Source organism: Mesoplodon bidens, assembly GCF_964165515.1.
Source record: "Mesoplodon bidens genome assembly, chromosome: 8".
Classification (NCBI taxonomy): domain Eukaryota; kingdom Metazoa; phylum Chordata; class Mammalia; order Artiodactyla; family Ziphiidae; genus Mesoplodon; species Mesoplodon bidens.
In genome coordinates this window covers 60,148,865-60,166,359 of record NC_138165.1, presented here as the reverse complement: position 1 = coordinate 60,166,359, position 17,495 = coordinate 60,148,865, and the positions used below count along the sequence as shown (strand labels likewise).

Genomic DNA, 17,495 nt, shown 5'->3' with positions numbered 1-17,495 from the left:
TTAAGTATTAATGAAACATATCCAAATACATCAACTAATAGTTAAATCAGTGGTCTTCAAATACAAATTTCAAATACAGTCCTTTGTCAGCTATCAAAGTGCTAGATAAATCTGTTATATCCAACTTAATACTTGCAGTACTGTCACAAGTATGGCAAAAAGAAAAAAAAAAGACTCTCTTGATCCTAGTTAACCTGCTTTCCACCTTCTTTTCTTATTTTCTCTATTGTAAACATTGTCACAAGTAAACAACTTTCAACGTCCTTTTGAGCGAGAAACTATCTGCCAGTTTAGAGGGTGTACCTGAAGTGAACATTTTACATAATTCAATTTTCTGAACACCCAGAACATGCCTAATAATTTTCTATAAATGTGTCAATTCACCAGGCCCAAATAAGCTGAAAGTCCCTTCAGTATACTAGTTTCTAATCTCTACTGAGCACTCATTGTAAATATTAATTGATCTAAGAATTAACGTTCCTGACACAGGCTTAATTTACACAGATTCAGTAAAGATTAGAAACTGAAAGACTAAAGGGACTCTTGACCTCTGAGTTAAGTAGTAATATTATCGTCACTTAAAACAGCAGAGGAAACTGAGGCACAGAGTTAACTTGCACAACGCCCACACAGATAATAGCAGAGTTGGGATTTGATCCCACAACCTGGATCTAGCTGAATCCAAGCTCTGAACCCCACAGTACTTCCCAAATAATAAACTGCTATAAAAGTAACACATGCTCTATTTCTGAGAAATTCAGGATGTCAATATAGAGGAAAAAACAAATATAGTTAGGCAATTCACAATCTGGTAAACTTCTCCACGAAGATTAGGTTAACTAGCTGTAGTCCCAACTGACTAGGATTCAGAAGTTAATATTTCGAGTGTAGATTTTTCCACTAATTAACTGATCAACTAAGTCTTTTTTTTCCTCTTCCCAATAAAAACTTAGTTTACATATTTCAGAATTGCTTTATTCTGAAGAACTTAGGCTGATTTGAAAATTATATCCATCTAAGGCTATAAAATATATATATTTTTACCTTTCTTGAAGTCCTTTGAATATTTGTACTAAAGTGTCAGCAATTTCTTCCACAACTTCATGGTAATGGTAATTAAAAGCCATTTCAATATCCAAACCAACAAACTCAGTTAGATGTCTGTGGGTATTAGAGTCTTCAGCTCTGAATACTGTAACATTAATAAAAGAAATGCATAGTACATGTTGTTTTAAATTTTGGAGAAATTGGGATTCAAATATCAAATCCTATTTACTAGTACTCCAATGTCACTATTTTCATTATCATTATAGGGTCGGAAAAAAAATCTTTGATAAGATATCTGTTTCAGCATTCTCATGGACGGCAAGATCATTACAAATTCCTACAGTCATGTAAAAGCTGTAACAAATGTAAATTAATAAATGAGGCTCGTGAAAATCCCAAGGGAATGCAAGATCCTGAAGTGCCTTCTCAATAATTAAAATAGATTCAATATAGTGAGTTCTCAATTTTATTAAAACTGGACTCAAGCTAAATGCAATCTGTGCAGATGAAGTAACATTATACACACTCCAGCCATTACCTCAGTCCAGTTCTTATTATCCTCACTGTACTTTCCTCCTTTCCAGCCTTCCTGACTCTAGCTCTGCTCCATTTTTCATACCACTGCAAGACTGATATTCCTATAAAACATCCTTGCTCAGTAACTTACAATGGTTCCCAAATGACTACTGTAATAAGACATAAAATGACAAAATGTCTAGAACCTTTATGCTTTCATAATTTAGTCCTACCCTGTATTTCCCATTTCTTAATATTAACTAGTCTTATTTTTATTTTCTCCCATGCACTTTACTCATCTTGCTTCCTCTGACTAGAATGTCATCTCCATTGTCTATATCTCCCACTCTGTCCTTAGAACCTACTTCAGTATGAATTCTCTTTTATGGTGACTCTAGCAAATTCCATCTTCTCTCTTTTTTTACACTATCTACACTATATAATTAACGCCAATCTGCTGATTGTACAGCACAATCTGATTTTTTTGCTGTGAAAATCACTTGATTACTCCCTGTGACTGCTCTATGAATGCATGTCTCATTCTGTCTTGGAAGCAGGGACAATGTTTATTCCCTTGTCACTCAAAGCATAGTCTGTCTGCAAATCAGCAGCATCAGCAGTACCTGGAAGCTTGTGAGAATTGCAGAATCTCAAGCCTCACCACAGACCTACTGGTCAGAATCTGCATTTTAACAAGGTCCCCAGGTGATTCATGTGCACATTAACATTTGAAAAGTACTGGCTGATTCTTCTTTTATGTACACGGAACCTAGAGCAAGGCTGTATATGCAGCAGGTGTTCAACATATAATTGTTTAATGAATTCAGAAAATTAAGAAACTTAATGATATTTTCAGTTTCTCTATTAGCAGGTATTTAATTTTTATTAAGCTATCAAAAAACTTACATATATAAAGTAATTTGGTAAGTTTTAAAGAATGAAGTAAAGCTAGTTTTTGCTTACAATTAGCTTCATAAAAGAGTTTGCTGGACTTCCCTGGTGGCGCAATGGTTAAGAATCCGCCTGCCAATACAGGGGACGTGGGTTCAAGCCCTAGTCTGGGAAAGCCCCACATGCCGCGGAGCGGCTGGGCCCATGAGCCACAACTACTGAGCCTGCGCTCTAGAGCCCGCGAGCCACAACTACTGAAGCCCATGCACCTACAGCCTGTGCTCTACAACAAAAGAAGCCACCGCAATGAGAAGCCCACATGCACTGCAATGAAGAGTAGCCCCCCTTTGCCGCAACCAGAGAAAGCCCACGCGTAGCAACAAAGACCCAATGCAGCCAATAAATAAATAAATAAATAAATAAAAGAATTTGCCACATGATTATGTGTCCATGTTTGACTTGTAACAACTATATCTTAAAAAACATGTTAATATAATCTATTAAATATCAGACATTTGTAGTAATTTCTAATGGACTTTAGCATATTATCAATACTAAGAACAGTATAAACAGTAATAGTAAAACAGAACAGCTTTACAATAAAATCGGTAGTGAAGTAAACAGTGGCACATTTGTAAACTTACAACAGTAGTAAAGGAGCTATCAAGGACAACAAAATACATTATTTAGAATGTCTACCTAAGTACCTTGTCATTTTTACCTCCAGGTCTAGTGTTTATGTAGTCAGCATATAAAAGGATTTAAGCTTTCAAAATGTTTTTATGTAAAATGTGTTTCTAAAACCATTACTATGGTACAATTAATGAATTTTGAGAAAACCATAACTGCCAAAAACCTTACCTGGTCCAATACAGAAAACCTTCTCAAAATCAGCACAAATACACATTTGCTTGTACAGCTGTGGAGACTGAGCCAGGTATGCATTATTTTTAAAATATGACACAGTAAATACATTGGCTCCTCCTTCACTGGCAGCTGAAATGAAAACACGTTATAATTAACTGTAAGCTTATCAACACAACCTTCCAGTAAAAAGTTTATACTACTGATTCAAGTACTTCACTAAAACAAAACAAAAAAACCTGGAAAATCAAGAATTGCAGAGAAACCATAATCTATATATGTCTTATACCTGATTCTAAACAGTTTATATTTAGGACAGACTTACTTCTTTGGATATATATGCTCTCTTTCTGCATCAATTTCAAATCTATTAAAGTTACTCTGGAGTTGTAAAAAAAATTTTTTAAAGGAAAAAAGATGTGATATTCTTAATAATTTTCTAATTATCAATAATGTAATGTTCAATTTTTAATTTATAATTAAATTATAACATACTTTTTCTTGTTATTTAAGTAAATCTAAAAAGGTTAAATGGTTAAGAATAATTCATGTAAGTTTCTCATGTAAGAATGAGAATTAATGAGATTTTCCCATCTGTAGTATTTAGTAATTTTACAATGTAGTTTATACAAAAAACAACTGCAATACCAATTAGAAAGAAACCTACATAAGGCAAGTAGTTTCTGGTGTACCTTACATTAATAAAAATACTGCTTCATGTGTTATTGCCTCATTTTATAATCATTATCACATAATGACTCCTGAAATAAGGGAATTTAGTATTACTGGTGTTAGTGATGTGTGATTGCTGCTATATAGCATAGTCTTCAAAATAGTCTCATGGCAATAAACCTCAAGGGACACTTGGGAGTCTCAAATTAAAAAACCAAAACCAAAATGAAAACCTAATATGAATCAACTTGGGGGAAAGCAATTTATTTTAAAAAACTAAGAGAAATATCTTAAAGCATACCTGAGATGATTTTAGGAGTTTGGATCTCCACAAAACCCTTGTTAATTAAAGTTTCTCGGAAAAGATGGCAGATGCCAGACTGGAAACGGAAGACTGCCTGACTAGTTGACGTCTATAAGACAATAATAAAACCTAATTAAATCAATTTGACACATTAACTGAGATGGAGTATTTTCTAATCAGGCCACCTGCCTGGAAAGTTCATAGAGAAAACAATTCATTATATGAGAGAAAAGGTAGGTTACATGACAATCAATATAAGGATATATCTTGGAATTTTTCATATTATAGAAGGAGAATGCAAATTTTTCCCTTTATTTCCAACCTCTCCAACTCTTGACTTTGCTAAACTGAGAGTCTATTAAAAAACTGGTTTGGGGTTAAATTAGATAGTAGTTTAGACATAATCTAAGGTGTGTAAAAGATTTCAAGTTACTTATGTATAGAATGTTTCCCAAAATGTAAAGTCAAATAGGGGTTAAAAAGATGAATGCTTACAAGGGCCAGACAAATAACAAATGGAATGAATGAATGGTACTTCCGGGGTGGTGCAGGGCACGGTAGAGAACAGAATGCTCAATATAGAGTACTAGCTAATTTTGCTACATGGGCCCAGTATTGATGGGTTCACCTCCAACTTTTTAAGAAAAGCCATCTAGATTTAATGCGAAAACCCTCCATTTTTCAATGATGGCAATGAATTTAAATTAAAAAAAAAATTGGGGTCAAAGAAAAATACTCTTCAGGCCAAATTCTAGAGGCACAACCAATAACTTGTGTGAGCAAATAGCAAATACAGTAGGATGTCTAAGTACTGTGGCAAAAATTATGAAAAACCTGAGGTTTCTAGGCAGTACCAAAAGGACTTGATTATTGCTAGCCTTTTCTATATACTATAAATTAAAATGGAAAAGGTAAAAGCAGACAAAAAGCAAATAATCAGGGGAAACATGAGCGTACAATAAGGGCAGAAAGGTTGGAAAGAACTCTTAATGTGACAGAGCATTTAAGTTTTAGGTAGATTATTTAAGTAAAGGAGGATGATATGGTCAAACATTAAGAAAGAGAGATGACATTGGTTTTACTACAATGAGGAAACCACTGAACTCTTTCACTTGCTACCAAACCAGAAAGGGAAACAGAAGACCTATGAGATTACTATATAAACCACCAGGGCCAACTACTTCTTTGTTATTATTATTATTAACTCTGTGCTCAGATCAAATTCAAAGAGTTGAGGCATTAACTACTAATCTCCACCTGGTCGTTCTAAAATGTACACATAACTTCTTTCACAATTTTGTAGTGATATTAATGGTTATGTTTTCACTTGTTGACTACCTTGTTTGAAACAGGTACTACCTGGAAGCAAGACCATTTATTAGCTTCATGTTCCTTTGTCATTTTAACATGAAGCAAGTCAGTATCTTGTGAACTATTACTCAACTGTCCTTGTTGCCTACAATTCTTTTTAGGGGAAGGGTCAGTCAGAAAGGTAAATTACTTCTTGTATTATCATATTACATACAGGCAAATGCTGATTTTTTCTATAAACCTGAGTCAGGTATGGTATCCTTGCCCACCTTGATGTCAGCACAATCATGTCACTAAATAAACAAATGAGGCATACCCTAAGATCAATGACTCTGTTGTCTAATCTTGTATCTTGGTTAACAGTAGCTCTTCCTTCCTAAAAAAAAGATGAAAAAACAGATTTTACTCATTTTTTTAAGGACACAAACAACACTCGCAGAAGCCATGTTAATTTTTAAGTAAGAATAGGTGTGTTCACGTGTGTTCATGTTATACCCCCAAATCAAAGATCCAAGATACAAGAAGTGGAGCCAGAGAGAAGTTATTGTTAAAAGGAAGCGCTAGAAAGAAGAGAAATGAGAATGAACTGAGGTTAATGCTTTTTTTCCACCTGCTGCCCCCAAACCCCTTGATTCATTATTGGGGTATCAGAATAATTAACAACCGGCACCTTCATTGATCCCTGGATTTTACCTGCTAGTTGAAGAGTGAAGGAACAGATAAAAGCTGACATAGAACAGTGGTTCTCAAAGTATGTTCAGGGCACCAGTGAAGGTACCCGATACACTTTCAGGGAGTCTGTTAAGTCAAACTTATTTTTCATCATAATACCTTTTCACTCTCATTTTTTCCTGACTATATTGAGAAAGTTTCCAAAGGCTTCATGATGTGTGCTATCACAACAGAATGAATGTAGAGGCAGATATGAACATCTAATTGTTGTGTATTGAGCCAGATATTACCAACAATGTAGACATGTGACACAATGTCACTCTTGACACTAAATTATTTTTTGTTTTTGAAAATACTTTTCATAAAATGTTACTGCTGTTTTTATTATTTATATAGGGATACAGACACATAATCTAATTATATTATTTTTAATAATGTCATAAATATTAAAAATTTTGTTTTAACTTCTAATACTGTAAATATTGATAGGTATACCTACAAAAACAAAAGCTTGTGGGGTCAATTATTTTTAAGAATGTAAAGGAATCCTGAGACCAAAAAGTTTGAGAATTGTTAATGTAAGAGTACGTTTAAATAAAAATGAAGCTCAAATCAATTCATAGGTACCCTGCCTACAAAAGTAGCACATCAAGTTTTCAATGTTTGCAAACTAAACATACAGAGGAAACACATTATTTCAAAAGTGTAATTTTCACCTCTTCTCCTTCCACCTCAGGACGAACGGCATCGTCCAGCTGCAGGGGCAGGCGGGGTTCAGCTGAACTGATCACATAAATCTGAAAGTGAGAGATTACCAAAAATATCAAGAAACACACAAAACCTGTTATCTTTTGTTTAAAAAAAATCTACAGTTGACTTAACATGAGAAACAATGTTTGCATACATCTTTAACTGAAACTACTTGCTAAAATCAAAGATGGTACATGTTTTTTCACCTATAAAATGGAGATAATAATATTTCTTGTGTACATCCCTGGGTTGCTGGAATAGTCAAATGAGATTAACATAGGTACAAATACTTTGTAAACTCTAAGGTGCATACCAATGTCTTAAATAAGTAATAACTGGAGTCGAGGGGTCTGGCTTAAGGCCTCTCTTTGTCACATAAAAGCTGTTGTTAGGCAAATCACTTTACCTAGCGCTTCAACAGTCTTCTGTAAAATAAGGTCTGCGGTAGGAATCAAATGGAATAATGAATAAGAAAACACTTTACTCGTTTGAAAGAGCCATTAACAAATAAGTTATTATAATTGTTAATAGCATCTGACCATTTCTACCACTAGGACCAAAGTCAGCTCAATTCTGCTGTACCTCTCTTTCCTTTCCTCATTCGTTTTCTAAATATCCCTCACTGCTTTCTTTCATCAAGTATGTTATAGCTCATTTCCTGCTGCTCTCCTGGTTGGGAGCTGCTGCAGAAGGTGTTCCTTTATGGTGTTAAAATCCCTAACTCACACTAACTGCACATTTTAGTGCTAAAAAGCAGTTAGGGGGATTCCCTGGTGGTGCAGTGGTTGAGAGACTGCCTGCCGATGCAGGGGACATGGGTTCGTGCCCCAGTCCGGGAAGATCCCACATGCCGCGGAGTGGCTGGGCCTGTGGGCCATGGCCGCTGAGCCTGCGCGTCCAGAGCCTGTGCTCCGCAACGGGAGAGGCCACAACAGTGACAGGCCCGCGTACCGCAAAAAAAGAAAAAAAAAAGAAGCAGTTAGGTCATAAAGAATGAGCTTGGGATTTTTTAGCCACTCTTAAAAAAACATGTTACCCTATTAGTTATTCCCAACTATGCCTGGAAAACCTGCTAAAGCGCAAGAGGGAAATAGACCTTATTTAGTTAATTCCAGAAAGGAAATTATATTCTTCCAGTTGGTAAATCACATTTAGCATTCAGCTCAGACACTTGAAGAAAAAGTATCAGAAGGATACTCCAGTCCTCTTCATAGCATTAAAATAGAATTATCTGTCACCACCCCTTATACCCAAGTTGTCATGCTTCCCTTTGATGAGTTAACAGAAACTTGATCTCCAATGCAAAGTTGGAGAACTGGACAGCTACCTCTTTCATTTTTCTAACTACTAGAAATGCATCATCTCCTTCATTAGGTCGTGAGCACTTTCATCCCCAGAACTTCACATAGTGCTTGGCACAAAGTATATACTCAGTAACTGCTGGCTGAATAAATAAATGATAAAAGAGAGTCACTGCTTATTACAAAATTCTATTTCGTATACAATATTTTATGCTTTGTGAGATACTTTATAATTATTTTTATTCAGGCAAAATATGTGGGTAAGCTCTTTAGGCTTTATATTTAACGTTTGTTAAGGTTGAACCAAACACTAGATAATTAGAATTTTTTTTTTTTTTGCGGTACGCGGGCCTCTCCTGTTGCGGAGCACAGGCTCCGGACGTGCAGGCCCAGGGGCCATGGCTCATGGGCCTAGCCGCTCCGCGGCATGTGGGATCTTCCCGGACTGGGGCACGAACCCGTGTCCCCTGCATCGGCAGGCGGACTCTCAACCACTGCGCCACCAGGGAAGCCCCTAATTAGAATATTTAAAAAATACATTTACTTGCTCTACTCACTAAAATCTTATTTATTCAAGTGTTGAAAAACATGTTATTCGAAGATAGGGTTTTTTGGGTTTTTTTTTTTTGGTCAGCACACCTTTAGGTCAGTTTGCCTTTACTAGGTTGCAGACTTCATGGAGGGGTTAGTTTGAAATAAGACTTACACAAAGAGAACAAAGTAATTTGGCAAGTTAGGTCGGTTAAAAATGCAAGGTTTTCTAAGTCTTGAAGAGCTCCGTGACAGTCAATTTCAATTAAATACAACCTTACTCCCAAATTACTGTGTATGGATGAATCTGTCTTTCTGCATCTGTCTGTCTGTTCTATCCCATATATGTGTGCGCACTCATGCGCGCGCCTACACACACACACACACACACACACACACACACACACACACACACACACACACACACACACACACACACACACACACACACACACACACACACACACACACACACACACACACACACACACACACACACACACACACACACACACGGGTAAGGATGGGAAAGGACTACTCTGTAAAAGAAATTCAATGATGAATATTGTAGACATAAACTAGACCTGGATCTGAGACTGCAGGTTCAAAATTGCAGGATTATTTCAATAGTATTAAATACATGCGAGTTCACTTATAAGATTTTAAAAGTCAATGATGGTAAGCATTTTTAGTTTTTATGTCTAAGAAAATGATGTGGGATAAATCTTGTATGAAAAAGTTATTGCTGGAATGTAAGTCCAATATAGTATTGTCTCTTGACTTCTTTATACTGTAAAATAGTAGAAATACAATGATTATAAGGAAATATAATGATTAAGAGTTAGTATAACGAATCAACCTTCAGAAGTACATCATTAAAAGAAAGTTCACAGCAAAATAGGTTCATAATAGTGAATAAAGCTTTTTAGATGTGTTTTATCCTTTTCCATATGTGACTATGGTAGATGTACCATGTCAACAAGGCTGGGCAAGCCTGCTGGATGAAGAGAGGCCACAGGGAGATGTCCCAGAAATATCAGTGACCCCAGGCAATGTCATGTGGTGCAGATGAGCCATCCCAGATAGGCTGACCTCATTCCCAAATTGCACAGAATCATAAGCAAATAAATGTTTTTGTTGTTTTAAGTCGCTAAGTATTGAGGTGGTTTGTTATATAACAAAAGCTAACTGAGTCAGTAATCAATTTATAAATCTCAATATTTTACATCCACTCTAATTATTAAGAACATATAGGGATTTCCCTGGTGGTACAGTGATTAAGAATCCTCCTGCCAATGCAGGGGACACGGGTTCGAGCCCTGGTCCAGGAAGATCCCACATGCTGCGGAGCAACTAAGCCCGTGTGCCACAACTACTGAGCCTGCGCTCTAGAGCCCGCAAGCCACAACTACTGAGCCCACGTGCCACAACTACTGAAGCCTGCACGCCTAGACTAGAGCCCGTGCTCCACAACAAGAGAAGCCCCCGCAATGAGAAGCCCGTGTACTGTAATGAAGAATAGCCCCCGCTCACTGCAACTAGAGAAAGCCTGTGCACAGCAACAAAGACCCAATGCAGCCAAAAATTAAAAAAGAACATATAGACTTGATGTATCTAGTGATAAGAACTAGTTCATCTATTTCTGTATACAATTTTATATTTTGAAAAAAATTACCTTTTGAACATGTAACTCTACATCTTGCTGCGTACAGCTTCCAATTTTCTGATTCACTTTTCTCACAACACCTTCCACATCTATGATGCTCTCTTTGTTAATGCTGTCGAAAGAAAAAAATGTCCAACTTTAATCATCTCATCAGAGGTGTCAGAATTCATTTGATGTTGCAACAGTAAAGCTGAATATATTAAACTCTTCTTTAACATAGTAAGCCACTTGAGATAAAGCCAGTCTCTTTAACCTATTTACAATAAGCTACTATGTAGCACACCTTGTGAGATTTCTTGAGGAGATGATTTTCCAGATTCCATAATTTAGTTACTATATATAAAATACTCTAGACATCAGGGGTAACAGGACCAGGACTGAACTGTGAAAAAGTCTTTCAATTATTATTTTATTTTATTTTTATTTTTATATTTATTTATTTTATTTGGCTGCGCCGGGTCATAGTTGCAGCACGCAGGACCTTCATTGCCATGTGTGGGATCTAAGTTGTGACATGTAGACTCTTAGTCGCGGCATGCATGCGGGATCTAGTTCCCTGACCGGGGAACGAACCCAGGCCCCCTGCATTGGGAGCTTGGAGTCTTAACTGCTGGACCACCAGGGAAGTCCTCAATTATTTATTAAAGAACATTTCCCTGCCTATAGTTGAAATTTACTAAGATCAGCATTTCCTATAAGGAGAAACACTGGCTTCAGTAAATGCAATTACTGGTATGTAATGGAATTAAATAATAGAAGGTCAACTGAAAAGATTTCAAGGTAATAAGAGGACATTAGGGTGCTGCGATTAAATCCTCATTGCCTATAGTTTCTGAGTACACACTGTCATTGGATTTGTGACAGATAGCCTATTGGAATGTGTAATTCTATTTAAGAATATCTATATGAAGCTTAATATATACTAAGAATAAAATAAATGCATCTCCTGACCAGTTTAATTTTATAACAAACTTGAATTTTGAACACCACTCAAATTCTGAGATAATTATTTGTGTCATAGTACATTTGTGGAAAAGGATAACATTTAACTTTCAGATCTTGGAGAGTGATGTCGGTATGATGGCAGCTCAATTGGCCAAAGGCAATTCCCCGTGTAAAACTATTAATTAAAACTTGCAGGGACTTCCCTGGTGGCACAGTGGTTAAGAATCCACCTGCCAATGCAGAGGACATGGGTTGGAGCCCTGGTCTGGGAAGTCCCACATGCCACGGAGCAACTAAGCCCGTGTGCCACAAATACTGAGTCTGCATGCCACGACTAATGAAGCTCATGCACCTAGAACCTGGACTCTGCAACAAGAGAAGCCAGCGCACCGCAACGAAGACCCAATGCAGCCATAAACAAACAAACAAACAAACAAACAAATTTATTAAAAAAAAACCTCTCAGGTGGTAACTGGAGCTGTAGAAGTGAGTTGAAAAGAGAAGGAAGGAAGAAAAATGCCAAAGTGACAACTGGGAAAGAGTGGATTTCCTTCAGCAGCTGGCGTAACAGAAAGGGCAAAAATGGATTAGGAAAATCTGTCCTGGACTCCCTGTTTACCTGCTATCATAAGCCCCAGTTAACTTTTGTGTTATGGTCTCATGGCTCAAGTCCCTACTTAAAATCCTGCAAGATGGATGACCAGAATCTAAACAAAGCAAAGCAACAAGATATAACTTTCCTAAGAAAAAGTCTATTCATTCTGATAAGGAACTGGGTCCTTAGTAGTTGTGGTGTGATTTGACAAGATTCCAGAAATCTAACAATACTTATTTTACACAGGAGAACACTACAATCCACTTCAACAAACATTTGGGTTGGAAAAGGATCATAATGAAGATAATAGGTGAAAAATGGTGAACTAAGACAGAAAAATTTTCACTTTGCTACACTGCCTGGAGTTCTATAACCTCTGTTACCAACTACCTTAAAAAAAAATCAACAGTACACATACTTCTTGCACTCTCATAAATCTTCTGCACTAGACCTATCACCTAACATCTAGCTAAAAATCTTGTGTACTGAAAAAACTCAAAATTTATTATGGTAAAAGAGGTGGTTGGTAAACTAAAATAAGACTCCTCTGAGACATGAGGGGATCAAGGGCTTCAGTTTATTGATAAAAGGGCCTTCTAATACTGGGAATCTGGGGTCATTGAATCTTTCTTCAATATGACTGCCACCTACCATTGCTTCATCTGTTTGCATGGGTAAGCTTGATACCTGAGTATATAATTCAGACCATGTGAGAATTCTGCTGCTTATCTCACATGTTTCTATGAGGAAGGTTTTCTCTTCCTTACTAATCAGTGTATTGCTTCATGGAGTAACCTGACCTGCCCCTACTAGAGCCCCACCCTGAGACGGTCCGGCTATGTCCCTGACTCACCTGGTTCTCTTACCTCACCCCCTTGGACTCCCTAGTAAGAGGAAGTTACTAGGAAGTTTTTTTCAAGCCAACTTCACGTTAAACATATCTACTCTTAAGGATTGAGCACTAAGCGAGTGTCCTTCCAAAAAGAAGCTGGAATGTGGTCAAATATACTGCCCAAGGCTAGCTGACAGTCCAATCGAAGAAAACAAAATTTTCTTTTCTTCCTCTCTCAAAAGTAACCAGATGACGCCTTTTGTCCAGAACCTGAAACTTGAAACTAAGACTACCTTTAGTTCATTAATTCAATATTATGTGCTAAAATACTTGATCAGCTAGACTAGAAAACTACCACTAGTTTAAACATTGTTTCCAGTACTAAACAACTCACAAAAGAACTTCTGAAAACCTGACATATTTCTAAGCTAGGGCCAAAGCTAAACTTCTGCTATCACAAATTGCTCTACTGGATAAAGAAGGTGGGATTAACTAGATATAGAAGATTCCTATAATTAATTTTTTTGCCCTTCCGATCTCAGTATTTTTCCGTATTATTTCTAGCAGCTATATACTAGTAATAGAATAGCAGACTTAGATCTTGGTAAAATAATTTAGTTCTAATATCTCTATCTCTATATCCTCATCTATATCTATCTATCCCTATTGTTGATGTGAATGAATTCAGAAGCAAAAAACATTAAAACAAAATTAAAAAGAGTCAAATTTATGAAAAAGGGTCAGACTAGAACTTGTTAGTTCAAACTAGTAAAAGATTATGCAGGCTTTATGTGTATATGTGTGTGTATAATTAGACTCAATTCAAGAGGTATTGGAATACTTGAATAAGCTAACTGCCAATAGAAGGATAAAATTCCACTTTGTAGAAAAAGTCTAACATGATTTTAACTGACACTGTGTGTTAAGATGGCTTAATACTATATTGTATATAGACTACAGGTTGACTGCTGCCATAAAAAGATCCTATTAAAGTCTGCTTTACATTTTGAAACTAATATGTCACTACGTCTTGTTATGTCTAACAGGCAACTAAAAGCCTTCAGTTTTTATAGATGATATGGCAGGAAATAAAAAACAAATCCATGGAGTAGTCGGAGTCTCAGGCGGAGAGACAGGCGGACAGGCTTTGACAGGAGTCGGAGTTGTGCAGAGGCGTTGGTGGTCATGGAGTTGGGCGAGCTTCTCTACAAGTCCGAGTACATCGAGACGGCATCTGGGAACAAAGTTAGTCGCCAGTCTTTACTGTGTGGAAGTCAGAACATCGTTCTCAATGGCAAGACCATTGTGATGAATGACTGTATTATTCGAGGGGATCTGGCAAATGTAAGAGTTGGACGTCATTGTGTTGTGAAAATCCGGAGTGTCATAAGGCCACCATTCAAGAAATTCAGCAAAGGCGTTGCATTTTTTCCTCTACATATTGGGGACCATGTCTTTATTGAGGAAGATTGTGTGGTCAACGCAGCTCAGATTGGCTCTTATGTTCACGTTGGCAAGAACTGTGTGATTGGGCGCCGGTGTGTGTTGAAAGACTGTTGCAAAATTCTCGACAACACAGTATTACCCCCAGAAACTGTGGTCCCACCATTCACCATCTTCTCAGGCTTCCCAGGACTCTTCTCAGGGGAGCTCCCAGAATGTACCCAGGAGCTGATGATTGACGTCACGAAGAGCTACTACCAGAAGTTTTTGCCCTTGACACAGGTCTAATGTCTCTGCCTTGTGTCTTGAATTCGCTTGAGCTCTAAGATGAACTTGGGGACAAAGTGAGCCAGTCAGCATCTACAAAGAGCTCTTGTGTCTTTGACACCTCCTACCCTCTTTCTTTCTTTCTTTCTTTCTTTTTTTTTTTTTTGGTTTAATTCTTTAGAGTTTCTCAATCCTCCCAGGCTCTAAGCTCTTAAGACTTAATAACAGAACGTCTAGAGGAGTCTCCAAATGCTGTGCTTAAACCGTATCTATTAACAGTCACTCCATACCATTATGTGTGGAACATGGACTCATCTGTTTCCAGCACTGCCACCCCTTGGTCCTGTGGGTGGCTGGATGGAGCAGGGCATTCTGTCCCAGTGGGGAGGTTGCGATGCTCTTGTGCTGCCCATGGCCATGAGCTACCACAGTGAGCTCTGCTCACAGGGATCACTCAGCTTCCCTGTTGCTCACACATTTGACCAGTTGCCACAGCTGCTCATAATCTGGAAAAAAAAGTGTTTTGCGACTTTTCAAAGCCCAGATTCCTATTGGCTACTAAAACTTGAAGGGAGGGTAGTTAGTATTTCTCTTCTTTCCAGAGTGACCTGAACTGTCATTTTAATTCAGGGTGACTAATAAAAGACTTTCTAGCATCTATTCTAGGGCCTTGGCTTTCACTAAAAGGGGGGCCCTTAGTGTCCAGATTTTATTTTTGCATGGTCCCAGGTTTGAGTCTCCCACATGGGTGGACTAGTCTGGCAGCCACTCCTTGCCTCATCGTGTTTGGGGACAGCAGTATATGCCTTATTTCACTGGAGATGTAGCATTTGTGACACTTGCTCCCTGGCCTAAAACCATTCAACCCACCCTTTCTTTGCCTCACAGTTCAGACCAAAATATCTGTACTTGGGCCCAATCTCATATGTACATGGGGGTCTCTTAAAATCATTCTGGGGGCACAGAGCCTCAAGGAGTAAACGAAGTTGCCAGGGCCGTTCTTATCTTCTGGGTAATAGCACAACCCTTCCTGTTCTGCTCTGGCCTCTTGGTTTAGTAGGAAGATATAGGAGTGAAGACCTGAGAAGGCTGGCCTTGCTTGAAGCTCTGATGCTGCTGTGAATGGGGTAGGACAGTTTAGCCTTGAAGGTTAGGATCTAGCAGCAGCTGTCTTGACTTAATATCTGGTTATGGGGTTTGCAAAAAGAGCTGTATGTAGTCATCTCTGCTAGTTCAATGTAAAACTGCTTTGTGGTTTGTCATTTTTTATGTTTGTACATTAAAAGATTGACACATGAAAAAAAAAAACAAAAAAAACAAACAAAAAAACAAATCCATGGTGGAAGCTCCTGGGAGCTTCCTGGGAACTACTTTATAGTAGGAGAAATGGATGAAGCAAATTAAAAATATCTTTTCAAGAGCTGAGTCAGCTATTTTTATTATTACCAACACCTCCCAAAACACACTGTCACAGCGCTTTTTTATACCTCTTTCATTTTCCAACCACGCTTCTACCCCCTGCATATAAGGAACCACTCTACAAATAAAATTAGTAGAGCCTTGATATTAAAAATGCCTTAATAAGCACAAAAGATTTTATGTCATCTATTAGGAACTGTCAACCATTCAATTTCATTTGTTTACTTTGAACATAAACTGCCTTTAGGAAAAAAAATTGTAAAAATCTCCATTCTTTATATAAAGTAAATTATAAAAATATTTTGAGTGGGCTATCAAGTTTGTGGGCTTTTTCAATTTTTAAACAAATGATATAATGTATGAATTACTGAAGCAATTATAAAACACACAACTTGGGGCTTCCCTGGTGGCACAGTGGTTAAGAATCTGCCTGCCAATGCAGGGGACACGGGTTCGAGCCCTGGTCTGGGAAGATCCCACATGTCGCGGAGCAACTAGGCCCGTGAGCCACAACTACTGAGCCTGCGCGTCTGGAACCTGTGCTCCGCAACGAGAGAGGCCGCGACAGTGAGAGGCCTGCGCACGGCGACGAACAGTGGCCCCCGCTCGTCGTATCTAGAGAAAGCCCTCGCACAGAAACGAAGACCCAACACAGCCCAAAATAAATAAAATAAATTAAAAAAAACAACATAAAAACCCCATGCAACTTGGGGAAAAAAACAAACAGTACTCGGTTATCTGAAGGAATAAAATACCATCTTTCCAACATGAGTGCCATATGGTTTACTATTTAGGGCCTCCCTGATAACCACAGGGATACTTCCGTTATCTGTAGTTCTATCAATCTTGATTGTAAGTTTTCATGTCTATATTACGTAAGAAGCAACAAACTAAAAAAAATGTGTTGGAACTATTAGAAGTAGGCACAACTGTTATATTAAGTAACAGCTGACTGCTGAAGAATATATATTAAAAAACAAAGCAAGGGCTTCCCTGGTGGTGCACTGGTTGAGAGTCCGCCTGCCGATGCAGGGGGACACGGGTTCGTGCCCCGGTCCACGAAGATCCCACATGCCGCGGAGCGGCTGGGCCCGTGAGCCATGGCCGCAGAGCCTGCGCGTCCGGAGCCTGTGCTCCGCAACGGGAGAGGCCACAACAGTGAGAGGCCCACGTACTGCAAAAAACAAAAACAAACACAAAAAAACAAAGCAAAACAAACAAAAACATGAAAGTGGCAAACAACACATTATAATCTAGCACAGTAATAGACATTCACAATAGTGGCCTTGTGCCATTAAGGAAAAGGAAGAATGTAAAAAAACAGGCTTCAAAGAGTCTGTTAACGTTGTCAAAATAGTTTCAGTACTTGAAGGAAGTAAGCTTCACAGTCTAAAATAATGCACTACTGCGTACTGCCTTATTCTTTAATGTTGTATATCATCATATACACACTGCAAACCTACAGTGGG

The 17,495-nt window shown here is 37.9% G+C and overlaps 2 protein-coding genes across 2 annotated transcripts in view; one reads left to right on the top strand and one right to left on the bottom strand.

Annotated features, from left to right (window-relative positions):
* DARS1 (aspartyl-tRNA synthetase 1) overlaps positions 1 to 17,495 on the bottom strand; it is a 67,915-nt gene that overhangs the window by 20,060 nt on the left and 30,360 nt on the right. The window contains exons 5-10 of the mRNA XM_081242310.1: positions 10,535 to 10,637; positions 6,994 to 7,074; positions 5,922 to 5,981; positions 4,292 to 4,403; positions 3,316 to 3,450; positions 1,045 to 1,192 (exon numbers count right to left, since the gene is read on the bottom strand). Coding sequence (XP_081098436.1) covers positions 1,045 to 1,192; positions 3,316 to 3,450; positions 4,292 to 4,403; positions 5,922 to 5,981; positions 6,994 to 7,074; positions 10,535 to 10,637 — 639 coding nt within the window. The remainder of the gene's footprint in view (positions 1 to 1,044; positions 1,193 to 3,315; positions 3,451 to 4,291; positions 4,404 to 5,921; positions 5,982 to 6,993; positions 7,075 to 10,534; positions 10,638 to 17,495) is intronic.
* On the top strand, positions 13,813 to 15,267 carry LOC308621715 (dynactin subunit 5-like). The gene has a single exon (XM_081242416.1). The coding sequence runs from the start codon at positions 14,083 to 14,085 to the stop codon at positions 14,626 to 14,628; it is 546 nt and encodes a 181-aa protein (XP_081098542.1). The 5' UTR covers positions 13,813 to 14,082; the 3' UTR covers positions 14,629 to 15,267.

What these genes read in the sequence shown, in the direction of transcription:
- LOC308621715 (XM_081242416.1), top strand. Translation starts at nt 14,083, where the DNA reads ATGGAGTTGGGCGAGCTTCTCTACAAGTCCGAGTACATCGAGACGGCA.